Source organism: Oncorhynchus mykiss, chromosome 18 (assembly GCF_057628025.1).
Source record: "Oncorhynchus mykiss isolate SJ-2025 chromosome 18, ASM5762802v1, whole genome shotgun sequence".
Taxonomy (NCBI): Eukaryota; Metazoa; Chordata; class Actinopteri; order Salmoniformes; family Salmonidae; genus Oncorhynchus; species Oncorhynchus mykiss.
Genome location: NC_143039.1, coordinates 49,550,814 through 49,571,304, shown reverse-complemented (window position 1 = coordinate 49,571,304; position 20,491 = coordinate 49,550,814). Strand labels below are relative to the sequence as shown.

At 42.2% G+C, this 20,491-nt stretch overlaps 1 protein-coding gene and 1 long non-coding RNA gene across 2 annotated transcripts in view; one reads left to right on the top strand and one right to left on the bottom strand.

The window, feature by feature from the left end:
• Positions 1–2,469: 2,469 nt before the first annotated feature.
• Positions 2,470–4,712, bottom strand: LOC110496934 (uncharacterized). The gene is made up of 3 exons (XR_002469626.3): positions 4,578–4,712; positions 4,215–4,415; positions 2,470–3,986 (listed from the first exon to the last, which is right to left on the bottom strand). It is a non-coding gene; the product is annotated as an uncharacterized LOC110496934 (long non-coding RNA).
• Positions 4,713–10,846: 6,134 nt separating this feature from the next.
• The window catches only part of LOC110496283 (phosphatidylinositol 4-kinase beta), a 32,742-nt gene continuing 23,097 nt past the window's right edge, over positions 10,847–20,491 (top strand). The window contains exons 1-2 of the mRNA XM_021572087.3: positions 10,847–11,238; positions 18,931–20,297. Of these exons, the coding sequence (XP_021427762.3) occupies positions 18,945–20,297 (1,353 nt within the window). The 5' untranslated portion in view covers positions 10,847–11,238; positions 18,931–18,944. The remainder of the gene's footprint in view (positions 11,239–18,930; positions 20,298–20,491) is intronic.

The window sequence follows — 20,491 nt, the reverse complement described above, 5'->3', positions numbered from 1 at the left end:
TGATATATCCCCGGCATTAATTGATTTAATTCTTACTAATAACCCCCATAAATACTTGTCTAGTATTGCATATGATCTGATTCATATGAATGTACCCTAGTAAAATGTAATTCAGGATAACATTAAGTGTTTTAAAATAATACAAATGTTATGACCATTTTTCATAATGGACAATGACCCCAAGCATATTTCCAAAGTTGTGGCAAAATGGACAACAAACTTCAAGGAGAGCGGTTCAATTGTTGTGAAGAAGCAACTTCTCCCAACCATCCAGGAACAGTTTGGTGACGAACAATGCCTTTTCCAGCATGATGGAACACCTTGCCATAAGGCAAGAGTGATAACTAAGTGGCTCGTGGAACAAAACATTGAAATTTTAGGTCCATGGCCAGGAAACTCTCCAGACCTTAATCCCATTGAGAACTTGTGGTCAATCCTCAAGAAGCAGTTGGACAAACAAAAACCCACAAATGATGACAAACTCCAAGCATTGATTATGCAAGAATGGGGTGCCATCAGTCAGGATGTGGCCCAGAAGTTAATTGACAGCATGCCAGGGCGGATTGCAGAGGTCTTGCAAAAGAAGGGTCAACACTGCAAATATTGACTCTGCATCGACTTCATGTAATTGTCAATTAAAGCCTTTGACACTCATGAAATGCTTGTAATTATACTTCAGTATTCCATAGTAACATCTGACAATAATATCTAAAGATACTGAAGCAGCAAACTTTGTGGAAATTAATATTTGTGTCATTCTCAAAACTTCTGGCCACGACTGTATATCCATGCTTAGACTGGCAGAAATATAACTACCCAGAAAAAAAACCTTTTCATTTGAATACCACATATTTGATGTGTCACGGGTACAACTAAAAATATGTTTACATTTTTTTACAAAAACTTCCTGCCTTACACTGAACAAAATGCAAACATCTATGAAAATATCTTCCATTTTATTCTTTGAGATTTGTTTGTCTCTCCGAGTCAACAGATAAGTTGTATTTTAATATAAAATCCTGGTGTTATACTGTATGACAATATTTTGTTACCCTGAATGACATCCCTTAAATGTAATTCCTTCAGCAATAACGATCATATGAACTATTATTAGTAGCAGCAATAGTATTATTCTTTCAGCTATTTTTTAAGTAATAAAACTAAAAAACAGGATAAGATGTTTAAAATGTGCAGGCTAGCTGAACTTAGATCGCTTCCATACTAGAGAAAGAGAGAGAAATGAACCATACACCACACACATAAAGAACATAGGTTTTACTATGCAACATAGTTTAACTGACACATGAGGTACAATTTAATTAATCTAGGATTAATGTTGTACTTGTACAAGTTGTTCAGGGGGCTGCTCAAAAAGTTTGTCACGTTCTGACCTTAGTTCCTTTGTTTTGTCTGTTTTAGTATGGTCAGGGCGTGAGTTGGGTGGGTTGTCTATGTTAGTTTTTCTATGATTTTCTATTTCTGTGTTTGGCCTGATATGGTTCTCAATCAGAGGCAGCTGTCTATCGTTGTCCCTGATTGAGAACCATATTTAGGTAGCCTGTTTTCAATTGTGTTTTGTGGGTGGTTATTTTCAGTCTTTGTGTGTCTGCACCAAATAGAACTGTTTCGGTTGTCACTTTGTTGTTTTGTATTTTTGAAGTGTTCAGTTTCTTATTAAAAAGATGAACACTAACCATGCTGCGCTTTGGTCCTCTCCTTCTTCCACAGACGACAGCCGTTACAGTTTCTGTCAGAGTCGTGTGTATAGGTGGCAGGGAAGTCAGGCGCAGGAGAATCAAACTGAGTGTAATGGAGTATTTAATAACAGACGAAAACAGAACTCCAACACTAAATGTAACAAATAAAACAAAGTGGGTACGAGGACCCGATCACGCACCAACACAACACTGAAATAACAAACAATCTGAAAAAAGACATGAGGGGAAACAGAGGGTTAAATACACAACAGGTAATGAATGGGATTGAAACCAGGTGTGTAGGAAGACAAGACAAAACAAATGGAAAATGAAATGCTTGTTTTCCCCAGTGTATTTATCCCTGTGTTTCCTGGCTCTCTGTGCCAGTTCGTCTTGTATGTCCAAGTCAACCAGTCGCTTTTCCTGTTCTTCTGCTTTTGCTAGTCCTCCTGGATTTTTACCCTTGCCTGTTTCTGGACTCTGTACTTGCCTGCCTAACCATTCTGCCTGCCTTGACCTCGAGCCTGCCTGCCATTCTGTACCTCCTGGACTCTGATCTGGTTTTGACCTTTAGCCCTTCCGCGACCATTCTCATGCCTACTCCTTTTTGGATTCTTAAACATCAATGACTTCAACCATCGGCCTCCTGTGTCTGCATCTGGGTTTCGCGTTGAGTTATATCTGGTGAATCTTTGTTTTAATTTCAACAATTTACTATCTGATGTGCTAGATGCCTTAATATTGATATTTAAAAAATCCACTGGGGCTGATATGCTTGATCTATTTTTGCTGCAGCTCTCTGCCTCCCGATTTGCTGAATCATTAACTCCTTTTTACCTGAAGATCATATCTGGTACTATCCCCAAGGTTTGGAAGGCGGCCCATGTAATCCCCCTTCAAAAGGTGCTAAATAATTATTGCCCTATTTCTAAATCCTCTTGCCTAGCTAAAATATTAGATTCCTTGATTAAATTATCAGCTTTGCTCTTTATCTTTGAAATGTATTATAAATGCACATCAGTTGGGTTTTAGACCAGGTCATAGCACTATCTCTGCTGCATCCGTAGTCATAAATGTGGTTCATTGTATGGCTAAAAGGCAACATTGTGCTGCCCTCTTCATTGACCTGTCAAAGGCTATCGATACTGTTGCTCATGCACCTCTAATTTAGAGGCTTCCCTCAATTGGCCTAGACCTAGCTGCATGTAACTGTTTTAGAAATTACTTGACAGAACTATGTATCTGCTGATGGTGTTAAATCAGGTTTCCCGGATATTATGAAAGGTGTGCTGCAGGGGTTGTTGAGTCTTGTACTTTTTTACATTAACAATATCGACTTGTCTGTAACCTGCACTTGTATACTGATGAAACTGTTTGCTAGTCCCTCCACGGTTGGCCAGGCTCCAACTACAGTCTTTCATTGCATTACAGAAAGACTTGAAATTAGTATTGAATGCAGGTTTTCTATTTTATTTAGCTAGGCAAGTCTGTTAAGAACAAATTCTTATTTTCAATGATGGCCTAACCCTAGCCCCCTTATGACTCCCAATCACGGCCGGTTGTGATACAGCCTGGAATTGAACCATGGTCTCTAGTGGTGCCTTAAACTGCTGCGTCACTCAGGAGCCCCTTGTAAACTAAGTATATGTTCTCGAGAGTGCATAAAGTCTGATTTAAGCATATGTACTTTGGATAGTATCCATATTGATCATGTCCCTGCTTACAAGTATCTGGGCAAATAAAATGCTGTCTTTTAAAAAGCATATTGGGTTAGTTAAGAAGCGGAGAATAAAAATGGGATTCTTCTCTAGAACTAGGTCCTGCCTCGGTAAACACTCAATTAACGTGCCTATTGGTCCTAGACTATATGAACGCAGCGGCTACTTCATTAAAGCCGTTAGATGCACTTTATTACAGGCAACAGTTTTAGCACTCATCACTGCATTCTCGACCAGAAAGTTGGTTGGCCCTCTGTCACGTAGGTTGATACTTTTACAAAAAGTTCCACTGTACCTAACATTACTAAACTTTAAACATACGAGTTACCACACCTTTTGGTCTCCAACTTAGGTAAATCAGCTTTTTGACATCAGTGGAACAATCTTAAATGTTCAGAAATGTAATGTTTTGGTGCCTCTAGGGCAATTCAGAATGCTTAGAGGATCCCGTTTACTGATGAGTCATTTTGACTTTCTGCTTTCATTTAGTATTTTCTGTAATTCAGGGTTCATCTTCAGCCAGGTGGTTAACAAATCCACTGGTCTTCTCAATGGAGGTACTGCTTCGGTCCTGAAATGAGGTATTCAACACAAACCACATACCATTAACTGCTCAGTAACACTACAGATTGAATCTGTGCATGTGAAGGAGTGAAATCTATCCATTCACCAATCGAAGTATAATATTACTAAAAGACGTACAATGCTTGGGTAGCAGAGCAGGGCCTGTGGCTTAAATTGTAGCACCAAACATCAGCCAGCTAAATATAAAAGTTAATTTTTTCTGAAAATACTGTACCTGGAGTAGGACATCCAGCATGACCTGCAATCTGTGTCCAAGTGATACTCCCTTGGAATGGAATAAGGACAACAGCTTAGGGGTGTACTGGTCCAGCATGGCCATAAACCTTGGCTCCACACAGCTGTGTCCTTGACAGATACCAAAAGAACAGGATGTACCAAAACCATGGTCCCCCTTAAACGGCCCTCCATCGCATGACTAAGTAACACAAAGACACGAGTGGAAAAGTTACTAGCTTCGTACATGACCTTCAAACAGAATGTGGAAAAGTAAAGGTTGAGGCTTATACATCACATGTATATAAGAATTTGTAATTTTCCACCATAGTAGCTAGTCTAATTTTGACTAAGCTCTGCCTACATTAGTCAAACGCTACTTTTAAAGTGCAACGTGTGCGCTGGGAGTCGGGAAGCAGGTTTGGGGTTGGAATAATTTCATAAATAAATGAAAACATAATACAGAACAACGAAGCACAGACATGAAAAAGAAACAATAGCGCCTGGGGGAATGAACCAAAGGGAGTTATATATATATATATATATATATATATATAGGGAAGGTAATCAGGGAGGTGATGGAGTCCAGATGAGTCTGATGACTCGCAGGTGCGCGTAACGATGGTGACAGGTGTGAGCCATAACGAGCAGCCTGGTGACCTAGAGGCCAGAGAGGGAGCACACGTGACATAATGATGCCACCGGTTTGGCCACTGGTTCAGAAAGTGGTACTCACAAGCCAAACGTGGCACCCGAAAATGGAGTACTACATCACACATGTGCACCACATCTTTGCTATCTCTCTCTTTTTGCTCTCCCCCGGAGTCATTGAGCCTGCCTTGCAAACTGAGCGGTGCCCCACCCAATTGAAAACTGCTAGGGCAAATGTCAACTCAACACACTTCTGCAGGCGGTAATGCTGGGCACTGCATTATTCTAATTAGTCTGGCTCACAAAACAGAAAATCAGTGTTTCTTGTATCCAAAATGGCTTACCACAAAATTATTAATTCAACTAAAGATTGTAGCTAATTGAGGAAAAACAGTATTTATGCATGTATTGAATTCTTATTGACGAATTACAACTAAAGCGAAAGGTTTTTTAAAAAAAATGAAATTGCTAACATTGCGGTCGGCATAAATCCCTTTTATAATCATGATCCAACAGTAAGATGGTATATGTCATGAAATGTTTGTAATTAGCCCACACAAGTGCAATAATTGAATGCAATATGCTGAGATGTACATACCTTTATGTTTTGAGATAATATGAATCAGCCACGAGGCACAAGAAGAATATAGATGATTAACCATTAACACATGTTATCAAGACCCTGCAACTACAACAAGTAGCTACAAAGTGTGTGTCACTAAATTGTTTCCATATCCTTCCATGCCAAAGACTCGGCTACATGGACCTCACGTAACAAGCATTCATCATTTCGCTACATCGTTGGTTTTATAAGCTAGCTAGCTAGATATATACCAAAAAGTCAAATGTAGACATAGAAAAGAAAGCAAAGCTGGGTTAGAAAAACTCAGGCCATCACATTGGTCTACTGTCAGAGCGAGCACCGCGAGCAAACATAGACGTTAGCTATTAGCTAACGTCAGTTAGTAATCAACGGCTGACACATGACTACACCCCACCAGTTTGGAGTTGTGGATACACTAGCTAGCTTCCTATAATGGATATGGGCAGACAAAAGTAAATTAGCTAACGTTAGCCTAGCTTAGAATGTTATCTAGCTAGCATAAGCTCTCTTATGTTAGCTAGCTACTTACTAGCTAAAGTTAGCAAGAAATAAGAAATAAAACCTTACAAGTTAGCTAGCATAGTTTACGTAGCTAGTAACACATTGTCAAATGATAGCAAACCATCTGTCACATATGATCCAACAAATGCGCAGACAAAATATGTTATCAAAAAACAGTCGTTACAATAATGCACATTTCTCCCATCATAGGTTTGACTACCAAATGCAGCTGATTTTTGGCCATCGCATTGAGCTAGTTAGAACACGTTAACGTCACCTAGCGAGCTAACCTTGTGCCGGCTAGCTAAATAAGTAGCTATGAAAATTGTTTCGCTGGTAGAAAGCTAACGTTACATACATAGTAAAAAAGGGTTTTGTTCTTTCTGGATTCCATTAGAACGACAATTGCAGAGAAAGGGACAGGGAAAGAACTCTTACAATTGCAACTATTGTTTTTAATTATACAACTACCTTTTTGCCAAGGTATATATGCTGAAAACAATTTTGCCCGCTCTACTGATGTTTATATCATCATTTTGTGAGAAGAATATATATATTTTTATAAATATATTTTTTAAATTCAGATTTTTCAGGTGCTGCAGCACCCCAACTTCCCGCGGATATGCTTTTGGAACCTCTAACCCTGGCAATTTGACTATGCTAGAAATGCAATAAGGTTCTATCTGCAAAAATCGGATTCTGAGATAATTGGCTTTAAGTTTCCGAACCCTCGTTGGTTTGAATGGTGTCAGTAATTTTTATATTGTATTCTTTTGAATTCTTTTTATATTATTATTTTTTTATATATTTTTTATTGTATTCTTTTTATATTGTATTCATGAATTGGGGTATTAAGATTACTATATCGATAGAGAACATTGAACAGAACAAGCCTACAGTGGGGCAAAAAAGTATTTAGTCAGCCACCAATTGTGCAAGTTCTCCCACTTAAAAAGACGAGAGTGGCCTGTAATTTTCATCATAGGTACACTTCAACTATGACAGACAAAATGAGAAAAGAAAATCCAGAAAATCACATTGTAGGATTTTGTATGAATTTATTTGCAAATTATGGTGGAAAATAAGTATTTGGTCACCTACAAACAAGCAAGATTTCTGGCTCTCACAGACCTGTAACTTCTTGTTTAAGAGGCTCCTCTGTCCTCCACTCATTACTTGTATTAATGGCACCTGTTTGAACTTGTTATCAGTATAAAAGACACCTGTCCACAACCTCAAACAGTCACACTCCAAACTCCACTATGGCCAAGACCAAAGAGCTGTCAAAGGACACCAGACGTGCAATTAAGGGCTCTATTCAATCTGTATTGCTGAAGCGTTACAGTTTGTGAGAAATACATGTAAAGATCATTTCCATTTGAGCTGTGAATGCAGTCTCCGCTAACACGGGAGAACTGCCTTTTTAATTTCACTCTCGCTGTAACAATGATTTTCCGTGATTAAATAGAGCCCTAAATCAAGGGGCCATCACAGATTATCTTATTCAGAATTGTGTACAACACTCATGCCTATAAAGCGTTTGTGTAAATCAATTTGATTCTGAATCCAATATGGCAAACATGATTACACTCAAACATCTATGCATGCATATAAGTAGTTCTTGTTCATTTTGGATTATGTGTGCTGACTGACTGACCCTCATGTCTTAAAGTAATGATGGACTGTTGTTTCTCTTTGCCTATTTGAGCTGTTCTTGCCATAATATGGACTTGGTCTTTTACCAAATAGGGCGATCTTCTGTATACCAACCCTTCCTTGTCACAACACAACTGTTTGGCTCAAACGCATTAAGTTGAAAATAAATTCCACAATTTAACTTTTAACAAGGCTCACCTGTTAATTGAAATGCATTCCAGGTGACTGCCTCATGAAGCTGGTTGAGAGAATGCCAAGAGTGTGCAAAGCTGTCATCAAGACAAAGGGTGGCTACTTCAAAGAATCTCAAATAAAAAATATATTTTGATTTGTTTAACACTTTTTTGGTTACTACATGATTCCATATGTGTTATTTCTGATCAAGCATTGTACACAAAGACCACTAACTCACAAATGTGCTTTCATGCGTGCTCAGTCCCCTCCTGTACTCCCTGGCCACCATAAATGTTCACATACATCTAGTTTTACCATCCTAAAGTCACCCCAGCATGAATGCTCATTCTTCACATTGCGAGTCCAGTGTGAATGCTCATTCTTCACATTGTGAATGCTTATTCTTCATATTGTGAGTCCATATGTCCTTATAGAGATGTTGGGATTCCTTTTTTTTTTTTTTTTAAGCCCTTTTTCTACCAAAGTTCGTGGTATCCCATTGGTAGTTACAGTCTTGTCTCATCGCTGCAACTCCTGATGAGGTCGAGAGCTGGGAGTCCTCCGAAACACAACCCAACCAAGCCACACTGCTTCTTGACACAATGCCCACTTAACCCAGAAGCCAGCCACACCAATGTGTCAGAAGAAACACAGTACACCTGGCGACCGTGTCAGCGTGCACTGCGCCCGGCCCGACACAGGAGTCGCTAGTGCGTGATGGGACACGAACATCCCTCCCAACCAAACCCTCCCCTAACCCGGACGACGCTGGGCCAATTGTGCGCCGCCCCATGGGTCTCCCGGTCACGACCCAGAATCTCTAGTGGCACAGCTAGCATTGCGTTGCAGTGCCTTAGACCACTACGCCACTCGGGAGGATGTTGGGATGGCTGCAGTTTCTCAGACCAATGCATGAGTCACCCCAGCATGAATGCCCATTCTTCTCATTGCGAGTCCAGTTCAGTTATCATATGGGCTGGCCAGCCATAGTTGGTAGCAAAATAGTTACATATTAGAGCAATGCACAGCAGCCATTTCCAGTGCATTTTTGCTGTTGAATGGCCTCCTGACATGTGGCAGTCCAGTTCCATGGTTTCTCTGTCTCTAGTAACTGTCTGAGAGGAGGACTGATGGTGGACTGGGCCTATCAAGGATGTTTTGGGAGATTCAGGATGGCATGAAATCAAATTTGTGAATGAAAGCAAATTTGACTTGGAAGGTTGTCTATTGAACAGCTACCAAAAAGTGAAGTTTACATTCATCATGACTAATCATAGTTGATATTTCAACCCATTGTATCTGTGTGTTTACAGATCTATATTTCCAATATGCAGTAAGATATCCAAATGTTGTTTGTTTGTGTGTGTAGGTTAGACAACTGACTACTTGCTAAGGACCCTTGGACTAAACACCTCCCTCTGCAACTGGATCCTGGACTTCCTGACAGGCCGCCCCCAGGTGGTACGGGTAGGTAACAACACATCTGCCACGATTATCCTCAACACGGGAGCCCCTCGGGTGCGTGCTCAGTCCCCTCCTGTACTCCCTGTTCACCCATGACTGCATGGCCAAGCATAACTCCAACACCATCATTAAGTTTGCAGATGACACCGACAACGATGAGACAGCCTATAGGGAGGGGATCAGAGACCTGGCAGTGTGGTGCCAGGATAACAACCTCTCCCTCAATGTGATCAAGACAAAGGAGACGATCGTGGACTTCAGGAAAAGGAGGACAGAGCCCGCCCCCATTTTTATCGATGGGGCTGTAGTGGAGTGGGTCAAGAGGTAAAAGTTCCTTGGCGTCCACATCACCAACTAACTATGGTGGTCCAAAAGCACCAAGACAGTAGTAGAGGGCACGACAGCGCCTATTCCCCCTCAGGAGACTGAAAAGATTTGGCATGGGTCCTCAACTCCTCTAAAAGTTATTCAGCTGCACCATCGAGAGCATCCTGACTGGTTGCATCACCGCCTGGTATGACAACTGCTCGGCCTCCGACTGCAATGCACTACAGAGGGTAGTTTGTACGGCCCAGTACACCACTGGGACAAAGCTTCCTGCCATCCAGGACCTCTATAGCAGGCAGTGTCAGAGAAAGGCCCTAAAAATTGCCAAAGACTCCAGCCACCCTAGTCATAGAATGTTCTCTCTGCTACCGCACGGTAAGCGGTACCGAAGCGTCAAGTCTTTGCCCAAAAGGATTCTTAACAGCTTCTATCCCCAAGCCATAAGACTCCTTAACAGCTAATCAAATGGCTACCCGGACTATTTGCATTGCCCCCCGCATTTTTACACGGATGCTACGCTCTGTTTATTATCTATGCATAGTCACTTTACCTCTACCTACATATTACCTCGAACTAACTTGTGCTCCCGCACATTTACTCTGTACCGGTGCTCATTGTATATAGCTTTGTTATTGTTATTTCATTGTTGCTCTTTGATTATTTGTTATTTTTTCATTTTTCTTATTTTTAATTTGTATTATTTATATATATTTTTTACTTCAGTTTATTTTAGTAATTACTTTCTTAACACTTATTTTCTTAACTGCATTGTTAGTTAAGATCTTGTAAGTAAGCATTTCACTGTAAGGTCTACCTACACCCGTTGAGTTTGTACTTGACCATTGCAGGTAGGGCCCTCTCCGTTTCATTCTGTTTGCTTCCGTTTCGTTCTTAAATGGTAGACCGTTTCCCTAATTAAATAGACCCAGGGTTCAGGGACTGGTGTATTTTCACACATTGGCCACCGGGTGGCATACTATCCACAGACATACATTTAGTTAATGCAAATCAATGCAGTGAGTGCACAAGGCAAATATAAAATCTTCCAGAAACACACCGAGAAGTCAACTCAGTTAGGAAGAATCCAAAGACTCATGATCTACGAGAAAATGGGACATATCAAGTTAATATTCCAATGTAATCTATTTCCAACATTAGTTATTCTGAGCTTCCTCTTTTCAAATCACACAATATAAAGTACAGACCATAAACCATCATTTGGGTATATGTATGGTTGGTTTTGGTAATGAACAGATAGAACGCATCACACTGTACCTTATATTGGTGGAAAGGGATGTGTTCATTTATGCCGCGTTCACGACAACTGGGAACAAAGGAAAAATGAGCTCCGACTGGAAAAAATAGTTTTAAACGGTCATCCAACTCAGAATTCTGAAGATCACTGACGTCATTATTTGACCTCGTTTTCCGAGTTCCCAGTTGTTTTCAACGCGGCATCAGATTCACTGTGATAATGCTGGCGTCATCGGTCCTTTTAAATATTTTGAGGCGGATCCGTTGGCTAGAGGTTTCGGATTTGCGCAGCATCAGAATGAGATTTGAGCTGGGGTGCTAGAGTCTTTCCAAATGGAATTAGAAATCCAATGGATAGATTGAGACCCTAAAATCAAAAAATATTGTCAAGAGGGTAAGTTGTTTATTTATATAACTAATTTACCTAACGTTACAGGGTTCAATTGATATGTGTTGCTCCCGGTCCCAGCTGTGGCTAGTCGTTTTAAGGAATGCTTCCTCTTCCAATCGACGCAGTAGCTATCTAACAATACTAGCTACTAGTTAGCGAGAAAATCAGTCAGAAGCTATGCTTTATTTATTGAGTTTAGCAGTATTAATGTATTTGTCCTTTTTAACGATTGGAGGTTGAAGTCAGTGATGTGAAGAATTTCCTGTAACGCTTGTTGTAGCATTTAGGATCTTCAAGTGTTAGTTTACTAGCTGCTGGGCTAGGCGGCTAGCTAGCCTGGTTCGCGCTGCTAGCTAAGTAGATGGCAAACAATAACTCACGTGACCCAGTTTCTGGTTGTCTATGAAAGCATTAGCTAAAAATGTAAAGCACGATTGAGACGGAGTATTAACTACAGCTAGGATGCTAGTCATTCTCAGGTGGGCACTGGGCAGTTTTTTTTTGGGGGGGGGGGGGGTTGATAGCTAACTAAGCGTTTTGACTGTAACGGTGGAGTGTTGGCACTCCTTGAAAGCCAATAGGTTCTGGTATACTAGCTACAGTAGTTAGCCATAGTAAAATATTAGTTAATTGGTTTCGCCTATTCCTCCATGGCTATAGCCAACTGACTTTAGTTAAAAAGCCATATCGTTGGTGTATGTACTTCAAAAACAACTGTGCGAAGTAGTTAGGCATGCCGTTTGGGAAGTGCTCCTAACCAGCATCATGACTAACCACCGTAGGATTCAAGTGGTGATGAAAAGTGTGCATGATACCACTTAACGTTACTCTAGGGTTACCCACGTTCGAGTCGTTGAGAATGAAACGAGTGGGTTTGCCGGGGGGTTCCCGACGAGCTGATGCCAGTTGAGTCTCATGACTGATGGTTACCTTTGCGGATTGTTTTGAACTGCACGTGCCTCTTGACACTTTGTACAATTTGAAACGTCACACCGATGTTTATCATTAACGCTCGAGAATTGACTTGTCGCGTTCAAAACATCCGAACTCGGAAATCTCTGACCTCAGTGTGTTCAAAACAACTGGGAACTTAAAAAAACTAGCCCCGACTGGGAAAAGTCGATTGAACGTTAATCGAACTCGGAATTCCTAATCGGAAACCGCTGCATACACCCGTTTCATAGACGTCGTCATTTGATGCCGTCGTTCCTCGTAGCTAGGTAAATTTGTGATTTGTCTGGTCATTTGTAACTGAAGAATATAGAAGAATGCACTCATTTCCATTTGTCATGTCCAAACAAACTGATTCACTTCCAGGTGGATTATCTTTCAGTGCACCAAACATTTCTGTCCCCTAAAAGATAAACTGAAAAGGAGCATCATCAGGATTGTGTTTTATCCAGACAGGACCTCAAGTTCACTGCAGACATTACTTGTATTAGTCTAATATATGGTGACAATGTAACATTTAGTTCAGGCATTGTAGACCTTCTCATCTGTGTTCAACCTGACACTGAATTTCAAGAGCTATTCCAGAGCGTAAGTATAAGGAAGTGCTGTATACCGGCAAGACCATAGCAAGTCAGTCTTCAGTATGGATATTTACCGTCATTTAAAATAATAAGCCACCCAGTTCTCTTCCTGTTCAGTTGCTTTTTTTCTCTTGAATAAATTCTTACTGGGCTAGACCTACAGTGTATTTGGAAAGTATTCAGACCCCTTGACTTTATCTACATTTTGTTACATTACAGCCTTATTCTAAAATGTATTAAATTATAGTCCCCCCTCAGTCCACACACAATACCCCATGGTGACAAAGCAAAAACAGGTTTCAACATTTTTGCAAATTTATAAAAAACATCACATTTACATAAGTATTCAGACCCTTTACTCAGTACTTTGTTGAAGTACCCTTTCCAGCGATTACCACCTCAAGTCTTCTTGGGTATGACGCTGCCAGCTTGTCACTTCTGTATTTGGGGAGTTTCTCCAGTTCTGTGCAAATCCTCTCAAGCTCTGTCAGGTTGGATGGAGAGTGTCGCTGCACAGCTATTTTCAGGTCTCTCCAGAGATGTTAGATCGGGTTCAAGTCCGGGCTCTGGCTGAGCCACTCAAGGATATTCAGAGACTTGTCCCGAAGCCACTCCTGCGTTATGGTCGTTGTCCTGTTGGAACGTAAACCTTTGCCTCAGTCTGAGGTGCTGTGAAGCAGGTTTTCCTCAAGGATCTCTCTGTACTTGATGCCTGGTATTCAGGCCAAAGAGTTAAATATTGGTTTCATCAGACCAATGGTCTGAGAGTCCTTTAGGTGCCTTTGGCAAATTCCAAGCGGGCTGTCATGAGGAGTGGCTTCTGTCTGGCCACTCTACCATAAAGGTCTGATTGGTGGAGTGCTGCAGAGATGGTTGTCCTTCTGGAAGGTTCTCCCATCTTCACAGAGGAACACTCGAGCTCTCTGAGAGACCATCGGGTTCTTGGTCACCCACCTGACCAAGGCCCTTCTTCCCGATTGCTGTTTGGCTGGGCTGCCAGCTCTAGGAATAGTCTTGTTGGTTCCAAATGTCCATTTAAGAATGCTGGAGGCCACTGTGTTGTTGGGGACCTTTAATGCTGTAGACATTTTTTGGTACCCTTCCCTATATCTGTTCCTCGACACAATCCTGTCTCGGAGCTCTATGGACAATTCCTTCAACCTCACGACTTGGTTTTTGCTCTGACTTGCACTGTCAACTGTGGGACTTTATATGGACAAGTGTGCCTTTCCAAGTCATGTCCAATCAATTGAATTTACCACAGGTGGACTCCAGTCAAGTTTTAGAAACAACTCAAGGATGATCAATGGAAACAGGATGTGCAATTTCTAGTCTCATAGCAAAGGGTCTGTTTTTATTTTTTTAATGCATTTGCTAACATTTCTAAACCTGTTTTCACTTTGTCATTGTGGTGTATTGTGTGTAGATTGGTAAGGACAAACAATTGAATCCATTTCAGAATAAGACTGTAATGTAACAATGTGGAAAAAGTCAAGGGGTCTGAATATTTTGAATGCACTGTATATGGACAAGCTGCCTTCTGGAGATGTGTGTTGGAGGGTCTTTGTTGATTTGACGACACAACCACACATTCCAACTCTAAAAGAGCATGATGTATCATTGTTTATTCAATGTACGTATTTTAAAAGCTGGGGGATGTTCTTGGTGAAGTCATAATGTGTGAGAGATCGTGATTTGAACCAGTGCCAGATTACTCACTCCCCCGCTATAGCAGAGAAACTTTACCGTCTGTGCTGTGATGGAAAGACTGAAGTGTGCAACTGATCCTGCTCGTCACAGTTTCGGAGAGCGAGCGAGACGCCAATCAGTGTTATTCCGCCTGAGTAGCTCATTGTGCCACTACCCCATTAAATAATACATCGGGAGAGGGGAGAGGTAGGGCTTTGTGCGCTTGATATTCCACCCCACTGACACACTGACTGCCCTTCCTGTTGTTTTCACTGTCCAGTAGCTTCTCTATAGAAATTAAATAGGGAAACAAATTAAAGATGGAAATGCAGGCTGATATCCTGTCACACCTGCTGACAATGCCTTCACTTGTGGTAATGACATTTTAGAGTATATACACGTACGTATGTTATGTGGACAGTGGAAGGGTCATTTACCAGCAAGTTTTTATATGCTGTTTGTTTAAGGGGTGATAATTCTGTGTACAGCTCTAGATTTCTGATAACCGAGGGTCGGAGTTCAGGAGGCAAGGACGGCAAATGGACTCCTGTTGCTACATCGCTGGTTGGTCAGTCCAATTAGGTCAGATGTCGTTAGTGTTTGGAGTGAGAGATTTTTCACCATTGATCTAATTGGTAACAGTGACATGCAAACATTTTAGGGAACATCCCACATTTCACTCCAGACTTTACCATCCAACCACAACAATGATAAAGGCCATTCAGGCCAGTACACAGTGACTATTTGTGCACAACCACGTTAAGAGGCCACATTAAATAAGCTTGAAGGCCAGGCTGTACTGCCATGGTCTGTCCTGCAAATATCTCAAGCCCAGTTGGCAGTTGTCATATTTTCCTTAAAAGATATGGAGATGCCAGCACAAATACTCAATTATCAAGTGCACATTTGCCTCAAACCCTTGGTCTGGTAAATAACCTTCTCACTGCCTTAATTAACTATGTCACACACACACACAGACTTGATGCCATAAAGGGAGAAGTTGTTGACTGTTCGTGTCTGTGCTGTATGACTCGCTCTGTGGAGCAGCAGCTGTGTGGAGGAAGAGAGGTGGCAGGCGCCCACCCCTACAGCCTCAAACCCCACACCTGGAAGCCATCGTCCCACCCCTGCCTGACAGGGCCTGGAGGAGCCGGCACAGGCTCCATTACGTCAGTCACCTGTGTTTTATTAATCGCGACCGTGTCTCGTCTGGGTTGTGTTTTACAGTTGGCTGAGTTTGCAATCATTACAACCACACAGAGCCTTGTCAAAGTGCTAATCATTTTTTTTCAATTGCTTGAAACATTTACTTCCTGAAATTCCACCTAAAGAATTTCTGGTGGTGTCAACTGGCGTATCGGTAATGAAATCGGAACATCAAGCACATCCCACAAGAATGAGTCATGTTCTAGGTTACAGCTTGTAAAGTCAGTTAAACATTTATCTGAATAAATATTAGGTAGGCCTATCATGTCTCTTAGCCATTTAAAACATTTTAAGAGCTTTCCTTGCTATAATAACATTTGTGGGTACACATTGACCTCCAGTGATATCATATCAGTGCTTTGGGCACGTGTCACCGTTAATTGATACTCTGACTTTCCCTTGTATAAAGGCCTAATCTCCATTGTGTGCTAATCTCAGATCAGCTTCTAAAACAACATTTGTGGAGTTAATTAATTAGTCTTGGCCTAGACTATACCTTTGACTCTAAAGCTGTGTTAATAGGAACAGGCTTAGCGTAATAGCACAATGTGCTTTTGGGGCCTGGAATGGGTGTCAGAAGCAGCAGATCAGAATATTGTATCGTGGTCTGTGTTTTAATGTGTATGCTAAACACACACCGAGAGGGAAGTAGATTACTTGAGTGTTTTGTTCTCTCAAAGTTGAGGCTGGAATGGCAATGTGTATTCTACAAACTGTTCAGCATCAGTGCCCGATTCTCTGACACAGCAGGGGCGGGACCTCTCCACAACATAATCAGATCTGGTGACAGTCAGAGGATCAGGATGTCTTACAAAGTGAACTGTACCTGAGAGAGAGCAAGGCCACATGCTCAATATTAATAGGTCCACAACCCAATGAAACCTATGAGAGCTACAGCATATGCTCATTTTAATAGGTGTAGGAACCTGAGCCATACGCTGTTTGTATTGGTAAGCCTAGGTCTTCAGTGACTGCCTTTAAAAAAACATTTTTTATAGAGAGCAATACACATATGTAGTCAGGGCTACATGCTTTTAAGGAGGATTGTTCAGCTGAAAGAGCCAGCTAAGCTACGCAACATGTATTCTAAAAGGGACTCGGGAGGTAGAGGACTCCAAATGCATTTTTATTCTAGAAAGTGAAACGTGCTTCAAGTCTACTTGATCAAACCTTTAATCCAACCGAAGATATACTCCAGAGGTTTGGGTGATTGTGGAAGTGAGAGGTCCACTTTGAGTTGGTGATGTGAACATTTGCGAAACCTTAAAGGTACTGATAAAGGCAAACATGCAGGGCTGTATCTTCTGTTTCACTGTTGTTGCTCAAGCCTGTGGACATAGGGGACTATCGCGCACATGTAATTTAAAGCCCGGTCGCTGACTGCATGCTGAAACCTGTTGAATGACACGCATGTGATAGATTCTCATGAAACCAGTTTTAACCATGGCAGTAGCAAATTCAGTTAGAAAACCATGATATCTGCAACAATCCACTGTAAGACCAGATGCTTAGTTTATGGCACTTTAAAATAAGGCAAACACATTTGACATTTTCGCCTGAATTTTGGATGCTTCACGCCAAGTTCTCATTACCGAAATCTGTCTAAAAGGCCTAGTTTTAGCCTGATGGTTTCTTTCTGGAAATATGTTTACTTTGGTCCCTCAAGTGGTTCTCATGCTTTAATAGCCCCCCCCCCCCCTCATGAATCCCCAAAAATACTTGCCTATTAGCTAGTTTTTAAAAGCGAAACCTTAGTTTTTGTAGAGGACTTCTATGAAAAGTGCCAATCTCCCTCTGTTTCCTGAAAATGACCAGCATTTTGTCATGACATTTCTATACATGAATGATGGACACACAATGAATGTGAAATCTTGAGCTATCAAATACTTTTCCAGACCTTTTGAATGGAAATGCTGTCGTGGACACTATCACATCAGTGCAATAAAGCATTAATCTCGTCCCCTTCAAGCAATGAGGGGAATCTGCCTGGTTTTGTAACGCTCTAATCCTTTCCGTTCTTGAGGGAATTGGAAAGGGCCTCAAGCACATCTGTGAGGCTTGTGTCATTGGCTCAGACTTGTTCTAGGAAATCTTGGGAGTGCAGCTGCGTGGAGTACTGTGTTTGTCACATCTTTGGACTTGGTTATGGCAGGAGTGTGATCATGGATGTCTGGAGAACCGACCTTGTGACCCAGATCTAATGCTGATTGGAAATGCATGCTTTGTGAATTGATTTTGGTAAAGGTACTGGAATAGATTAAAATGTTTAATACTTGGTCATACTGAACAAAAATATAAACGCAACATGTAAAGCATTGGTTTCATGAGCTGAAATAAAAGATCCTAGTATTTTTCCATATGCAAAAAAAAAAACGTATTTCTCTCATTTTGTGCACAAATTTGTTTACATCACTGTTAGTGAGCATTTCTCCTTTGCCAAGATAATCCATCCACCTGACAGGTGTGGTTTATCAAGAAACTGATTAAACGGCATGATCAATACACAGGTGCACCTTGTGCTGAGAACAAAAGGCAACTAAAATGTGCAGTTTTGTCAACACAATGCCACAGATATCTCAAGTTGAGGGAGCGTGCAATTGGCATGCTGACTGCAGGAATGTCCACCAGAGATGTTGCCAGATAATTTTATGTTCATATCTCTACTATAAGCCGCTTCCAATGTTGCTTTTAGAGAATTTGGCAGTACGTCCAACTGGCCTCACAACCGCAGACCACATGTAACCATGCCAGCCCAGGACCTCCACATCCGGCTTCTTCCCCTGTGGGATCGTCTGAGGGAAGGGGTGGGGGGAGTACTGAGGAGTTGTTAATAAAGCCCTTTTGTGGTGAAAAATTCATTCTTATTGGCTGGGTCTGGCTCCCCAGTGGGTGGGCCTATGCCCTCCCAGGCCCACTTATGACTGTGCCCATTTTCAGTCATGTAAAATCCATAGATTAGTGCCTGCTGAATGTATTTCAATTGATGACTTCCTTTTATATGAATTGTAACAGTAAAATAGTTGTAAATGTTGTTGTTTTTTATATTTTTGTTCAGTATATATTCCAGATGGTAGTTTGCTCTTTTGGTAAATGTTAATTGAGCCATTCAGTTAAATATTTAATTTAAAAAAAATGAATATATGCTTTAGACTAACCCTTGAAGTCATATAACTTCAAGAATCAATCTGATGTTATGAATACATGCTACTTTTCCCCTGTCTGTACACTGGTCTCTCATGCTCCACTGACTCATCTCTCCTTCTCCCAGGTTCAACTGCCACCATGGCTGAAATGGAAGTGGCTATCTCTCCTGCCCAGATCGAGACACTTCATCTCAGCCCCTCGCTGTCCTCCACCTCTACATTTTCCTGCCCTTCCTCACCTGGATCCTCTTCTTCCTCATCCTCCTGCTCGGACTGCTCCTCGGACTGCCCCAACCAGCACCAGTCCTCTTCCAGTCCCAGAAGCTCCAGTCCCAGAAGCTCCAGTCCCAGAAGCTCCAGCCCCAGTGGCTGCAGCAGCGGCAGCGATGGCATGCGGGGCTGCAGCCCTCCTTTGGACATCATATCTGAGGACGCTATGGAGCTGGACCTGGTCATCGACCCTGAAGTGGCCCTGAAGGCTTGCCAGGAGGTCCTGCAGAATGTCAAACTTCTGAAGGTTGAGGAAGAACCAGAGTTGTTGGAAAAGTGCAGCCCGCAAAGGCGACTGCCCAATGGAACAGTATACTTGGAGCCTTTCGACACGGGTTCGATTAAAGAGGAGGAAGAACAGCATGATCCTCTACAACAAATAACGCTACCATGTCCTCTGTCACAACAGCCTTGTGACACAGGTTCCATTAAAGAGGAGGAAGAAAGTGATGCTCTTCGACATATTCCTTGTGACACCGGTTCGATTAAAGAGGAGGATGAAGAGGAGGAAGAAAAGCGTGATCCTCCCCGACAAATTACTCCCACATGCCCTCAGTCGCAACAACAGAATGGCGACCAGTCCTCAGCAGCAGCCAAGCAGTCCTTGCTTTTACGGTTATTTGAGTCTAAGCTCTTCGACGTCTCCATGGCCATCTCCTACCTGTACAAGTCCAAAGAGCCTGGCGTCCAGGCCTACATTGGCAACCGCCTCTTCAGCTTCTCTGACGACGACGTGGACTTCCACCTACCCCAGCTGCTCAACATGTACGTCCACATGGACGAGGATATGGGCGACGCCATCCGGCCCTACGTGGTGCACCGCTGCCGCCAGAGCATTGCCTTCTCCCTGCAGACGGCATGGCTGCTCGGCGCCTACTCCTCCGACATGCACATCTCTACCCAGCGCCACTCGCGCGGCACCAAGCTGCGCAAGCTAATCCTCTCCGACGAACTAAAGCCCCACTCGGCTTCTAAAGGTGTAGATCCAGCTAGTGCTGCAGCCGCCAGCCCTGGGCTGCGGGACGGTGCTCGGATTCACCAGCGGCACGCCGTGGAGCTGTCCCCGGCTCCCGACAGCCAAATCATCCCTGCCGATGCCTACCTCTCGCCTTCCAAGCGGACACACCAGCGGTCCAAGTCGGACGCCACGCATTGCACGAGCCTGGCGACTAGCCTCAAGAGAACAGCCAGCAACCCCAAGGTGGAAAGGGGCTACGATGAGGTGAGTGCCTTAACCTCTCTAGGGTACGTGGGACGCTAACGTCCCACCTGACCAACATCCAGTGAAAGTGCAGGGCGCCAAATTCAAACACAAATCTCATAATTAAAATTCCTCAAACATACATGTCTTATACACCATTTTAAAGATAAACATGTTAATCCCACCACAGTGTCCAATTTCAAAAAGGCTTTACG